The following is a 5,307-nucleotide window of genomic DNA, read 5'->3' as shown; positions in this document are numbered from 1 at the left end:
AAAAAAAAAAAAAAAAATTCCTAACCTCTCTTTACCTCATTCCCTCACCTTAAAGTAAGCACCAGTTACACAGGGTCCATTATCCAGGGGGGCTGCGATAATGCATGTTAAAGTCACTCAGAATATCTAGCACACAAGCATTCAATAGGAGGTGCTGCTGCTACTTAAGTCAAACAGGCTACTTTCATTCACATCAGGCTGTCCCCTTTTCTTCAGCCCGCTCCTGGTAAGTCCTACAAGATGGACAGTGGCAGTGTCTTCTGACAGACAGGGAAACTGAAGCCCAGCCACACTTAAAGTCTAGGGCACTGTTGGGACCAAAACCCTGGGGCTTGTCGGCCAGAAATATTCCCAGACCTATCTCCAATGCAAGCCTTTCCAGGAAGCCATCCCCCCACTCTGAATTGCATCACATATGCCTATGTGGCCAGACCAGGGTGAATGCATCTGAGTATAAGGGTGGAGGGGCACTGCCATTGCTGCCAGAGCAGCACCTTCCTAGCAGACAAGGCCCCGGCGCATTGGACACTGAAATACTAGAAGCCCCCTCGGGATCGCTCCTGCACCCACCCTCCTCTAGCCTGCGGTACTCACAGAGGTTGCCTCCTGAGCCGCTGGGACTCATCTCCTTGGGCGAACCTTGCCGTTCCATGACCTCTTTAGGATTCAGGTCCTCCATGGTGACAGGGACGCCTCTGGGCAAGAGAGGAATACGCATGAGTGAGGCCACTTACTATAACCAGCCTTAGCGGACCCGCTAATCCTTTGACTCCCGCGGCACACAATCTCCATGAACTCTGATGGCGCTCTCACCAGAGAAGCCTGAAGCTTCCCAGAAGCTCAGACACCCCGAGTTTGTGATTCTCCTAAACTCAGGGTCTTCCCCCGGCAACTAATTCCCTGAGAGTTTCTGACCCTTGAGCTTGACACCACCTTCATCCCACTCGCTCACGTGTCCTAAGACTGGCAGTGGTTTCCCCTCTTTAGCCTGCCTCTTCCCGAGGGACATTCTGTGACCCTTGTTCCATGGAGTGTCCCGTATCCCGCTACCCTCAGCACTGCCTTCAGCTCCCTGCTCCAAAGACTGGTTGCCCAGGCCTAGGCTCTTCTAGGTACACCAGAGGGCTGCCTTTCTCTATGCCTGTTAGTCGAACGCGAAAGCAGCACCACAAAGGGGAGTAGGATAAGGCCACCGAATTTTGAGCTCTCCCATAATCTCCGCTCCCTCTGACCTGACATATTTGTTGAAGTCAAGGTCACAGATTTCCATCCGGCAGTAGTAAAGTCACGCTGGTCCGGGCCTCAGACTAATAACTGCGGGGCCTTCTTTGTTCTGTGGCGCATTGTGATGACGTCACGAGCAAGCCCCCGCCTTACAAGCCTCGTCCTAGGGAGTAGCTGCGGGGGAGGGGGGCTCCCGCTGCGCAGGCGCCTTGGCCCCTCATTGTTCTAGGCCGGCGGCCGTCCAGGTTGAAGTACCGGAGTGCTTTGGGGTTCTTGCACAACGAGACTCCGGGTCTCCCACGACGCGCTCCAAGACACACCCCTTCGTAGAGGGCGTGGCGTCGGGTTAGAACCACCCGAACGCGTGCCGAAGAGTCTAGATTCCGTCGCTCTTGGGCTTTTGGCCTCTGTCCGCCCGAGCACCAAGGGCCGGGCTCCTCTTTGGCTGACCGGCCGTCACCAGCTGCGCTCCCAGGGTGTCCTCTCTGCTCGGTTGGTGACTTGGAAGGGGGGAGGAGACATCCACCCCTGTGTGCCCAAGGGATGAAGGATTGGAGTCCGGATTTCTGAGCGTTTGAAGCAGAAAGGGAGACGCTTGCGTCCAGCAAAAGGATGGACAGGCGCCCCGGGTTTCCAGGGAATGGGCCCTGGGTACTGGATTTCTAGGTCCTGCAGGGTGACACCCGAGAATGGAAGTGGGAGACAGGATGGAGAACGGAAGCCCTGGTCCAGAGTGGGGCGGCTAGGGGAGAAAAGGGCTAGGTGCTCTCTGACCCGTGTCTTCCCCACTCCTTATTTCCAGCAATGCCACCGCCGCCGGGTGACGTGACTGCCTTGTTCCTGGGGCCTCCGGGCTCAGGAAAGTCCGCGCTCATAGCAGCGCTGTGTGACAAGGATGTGGAGACCGTAGAGATCCCCGAGGGACGGCCGAACTCCGGGATCCCCAGCCTGAGAGCGGTGGGCCCCGGCCTCTTCCTCGGCGAGTTGAGCTGCCCACCCGCAGCGCCTGGGCCCTGGGCGGCCGAGGCCAACGTGCTGGTACTGGTGCTACCCGGGCCTGAGGGGAACGAGGAACCCTTGGCCCCAGAGCTGGGAGAGGCAGCGCGGGCCGCCTTGGCCAGAGGGACCCCGCTGATGGCTGTGCGAAACCTCAGTCCGGGGGATTCACAGCGTGAGGCCCAAGCCCGCGATCAGACAGCCGCGCTGCTGGACAGCGCAGGGCTGGGAGCCGCAGCTCTCTTCGTGCTACCTAAGGACTGCCACCGCAGTGACAACTGCGAGGAACTAGAGCGTCTCAAGGCTGCGCTGCGGAGCCAGGCAGAGGCGCTGCAGAGGTGAGCGACGGGGTTTCAGGCTGGGTGGGAGGCCTGGTCCCTTTAGCCTAGACCCGTCCACCAAAAGGCTCTTTGACACGTACAAAACACTGCCTCCATGGACCCTGTGTCACAGCTTTACTAGTTATCTGCTGAAGCCCTGGTCGTTTGCCTAGATAGCCTGTTAGAACAGAATTTAAATCAGGGAGGCTCCGCCGGGGGCTCTGTATTTGACCATGCCCTGTTTAGGCTCCACCCCAGTTAAGGGTCATTGCAAATCCCGACCTGTCCCGAAGCTCTCACCTCCTGAGGGCCTTTTGAGATCACAAGTCTGACTCCCTGGCAAGAATTCTAGGTCCTAAAAATACTGCCCACAGGAAAATTTTGGAGGACTCTATCTCTTCAGGAAAGTCTGTGACTCCGGAAAAGATTTCCCACAAAGACTCCTGGAGACTTCCCTCTGTTCCTCACCCTCAGCTTGGTTTTCAACCCTAGTTGACTTAAAGACAAACCCTCAGTGAGCGTGACTATTTCTGGATGTCGTCCCATACTTCTTTTCTCCATTCCCCTTTCATTTCCTGGCCGATTTGCTAGCTACCTTCTAAATCCTCCAACCCACAATTGTCAGTTACCCCCTCTTTTTTGGTATTGGGGATCGAACTTGGGTCCTTGCGCTTGGGAAGCAGGCAACAGAACCACTGAGCTAAATCCCCAGCTCCAAGTTGCCTTTTTTGGGAAGTTTGGGTTTTGTTTGTTGAGACAGAGTCTCACTATGTAGTTCAGGCTGTTCTTAAACTCACTGTGTGGCCCAGGCTGTCCTCGAACTTGCAACAGTCCTTCTGCCTCAGCCTCCCAATGCTGGAATTATAGGCATGCACCACCCCACCCATCTTAAAGTTTTAAAACAAGGTCTTGCTATATAGCCCATGCTGGCCTCCAATTTGTGGTGAACCTCCTGCCTCAGCCTCCCGAGTGCCGAGATTGCAGGTTCGTGCCACCATGCCTGGCACCTACCTCATTTTTTTTTTAGCTGCCTCATTTTATGGACATCAAAATAAGGCTCAGAGAGGGTCACCTCCCTTACAGCTTCATCTGCCCCTTGTTGCCTTAGCCACACCTCCTTGGTAAGAACTAGTAGATGAGACTTCTCCCCTCACAGGCCTTCCTGAGGGCTAGCCTTAGGGAAGAACGCCCTTGTGGGCCTCCTCAAGGTGCACTTGGCATTCATTTAGGCTGTAACACATCTGGCATTCTGGCCTTGTTCTAAGCCTCTCCTTGTGAGGTTTGTCCTCCCAAGAATTGTATCCTGAAGTCAACTGGAGTCCTCATCTTTGCCTCTGGTGGAAATCTGACCTCACGTCAACCCACCTGGTCATCAAGGCCTGATTGCCGTCTCAAGCCTCGTCCATGTTGTCCTTTGCTCCACCACCAGGTTTCTGTGTGCTTGGCCATCAGTCTGGCCCCTTCTTGCCTCCTACCTCACCCTGAGATTATTCACAAAGCCCTGAAGCCAGATGTGGGGTACACACCTGTAACCCTAGCACTCTGGGAGCTGAGGCAGGAGACTCGCAAGCAGTCACATGGGCTACACATCGAGTTCGAGATCAGCCTGAAATATGGCAAGATCCTGAATTAAAACTAACAGTGGGCCAGGGATTTAGCTCAGTGGAGTTTGATCTCCGGTACCAAAAAAAACCCCACAAAAAACAAAAACACCCGAAAGCTCTGCCCTGTCAGCCTGGCCCAGCCCTAGTTCCTCTAGCCCTGCTTTCCCATGTTTCCTGATCAGCCCTTGATCCTACCCCTCCCTGCCCCCACAGGCTCCTACCTCCTGCTCAAGATGGTTTCGAGGTGCTGGGAGCTGCAGAACTGGAGGCTGTGCGAGAGGCCTTTGAGACCGGTGGCCTGGAGGCTGCGCTGTCCTGGGTGCGTGCAGGTCTGGAGCGCCTGGGCAGTGCGCGGCTGGACCTGGCGGTGGCCGGCACCACTGGTATCAGCCTTGTGCTGGACACACTGCTCGGGTTAGATCCTGGTGACCCAGGGGCCATGCCTGCCTCAGCGCCCACGGGGCCCACCCCATGGCCGACCCCGGAGCGCCCCAATGTTGTGCTCTGGGCGGTGCCTCTGGGCTCGGCAGGCACGCCCTCTGACACCACCCCTCACGCGGCCCACTACGATGCCCTCATCCTTGTCACTCCCGGAGCCCCCACGGAGAAGGACTGGGCCCAGGTCCGCGCCTTGGTGTCGCCAGATGTGCCTCTTGTCTGCGTGCGAACAGACTGTAAGGGCGAGGACCCCGAGTTTCTGGAGGAAGAGGAAAAGGTGGAGAATCCCAGAGGCCAGAGCTTGGGGAACACAGGCGAAGAAGGGGCACTGGGAAGAGCGCTCAATGAGGAGGAGAGGAGTGGCGCTGGATCGCAGAAAGCCGGCGGCCAGAAGTCGCCGCAGGTGGATGGCGCCAACACCCAGGGCAGCGGGGATGCTGGGCGTGCAGCCCCTCTGAGCCCCGAGGATGAGACGTGGGAGGTGCTGGAGGAGGCGCCGTTGCCAGTGTTCCCCCTGCAGAAGGGGCACTGGGAAGAGCGCTCAATGAGGAGGAGAGGAGTGGCGCTGGATCGCAGAAAGCCGGCGGCCAGAAGTCGCCGCAGGTGGATGGCGCCAACACCCAGGGCAGCGGGGATGCTGGGCGTGCAGCCCCTCTGAGCCCCGAGGATGAGACGTGGGAGGTGCTGGAGGAGGCGCCGTTGCCAGTGTTCCCCCTGCCCCCTGC

General features: G+C 57.4%; 2 protein-coding genes across 8 annotated transcripts in view; one reads left to right on the top strand and one right to left on the bottom strand.

The window, feature by feature from the left end:
- Nucleotides 1-1,311, bottom strand: part of Znf576 (zinc finger protein 576) — a 4,137-nt gene extending 2,826 nt beyond the window's left edge. Inside the window, exons 1-2 of one of the 7 annotated variants that reach the window (XM_010623260.3) lie at nt 1,233-1,311; nt 595-695 (exon numbers count right to left, since the gene is read on the bottom strand). In XM_010623260.3, coding sequence (XP_010621562.1) covers nt 595-695; nt 1,233-1,270 — 139 coding nt within the window. In that variant the 5' untranslated portion in view covers nt 1,271-1,311. Of the gene's footprint in view, nt 1-594; nt 696-813; nt 1,126-1,232 lie in introns of those variants that run through there. The other 6 variants (XM_010623266.3, XM_010623261.3, XM_010623265.3 and 3 more) reach the window with 6 other exon arrangements.
- Nucleotides 1,312-1,628: 317 nt separating this feature from the next.
- Nucleotides 1,629-5,307, top strand: part of Irgq (immunity related GTPase Q) — a 6,861-nt gene continuing 3,182 nt past the window's right edge. The window contains exons 1-3 of the mRNA XM_010623370.2: nt 1,629-1,716; nt 2,027-2,558; nt 4,358-5,175. Of these exons, the coding sequence (XP_010621672.1) occupies nt 2,029-2,558; nt 4,358-5,175 (1,348 nt within the window). The 5' untranslated portion in view covers nt 1,629-1,716; nt 2,027-2,028. The remainder of the gene's footprint in view (nt 1,717-2,026; nt 2,559-4,357; nt 5,176-5,307) is intronic.

The sequence above is a fragment of the Fukomys damarensis genome, unplaced genomic scaffold (assembly GCF_012274545.1).
Source record: "Fukomys damarensis isolate Sample0158 unplaced genomic scaffold, DMR_v1.0_HiC HiC_scaffold_19, whole genome shotgun sequence".
In the NCBI taxonomy this organism is placed as follows: Eukaryota; Metazoa; Chordata; class Mammalia; order Rodentia; family Bathyergidae; genus Fukomys; species Fukomys damarensis.
The sequence above is the reverse complement of the archived record's forward strand: the minus strand, read 5'-3'. Positions and strand labels throughout refer to the sequence as shown.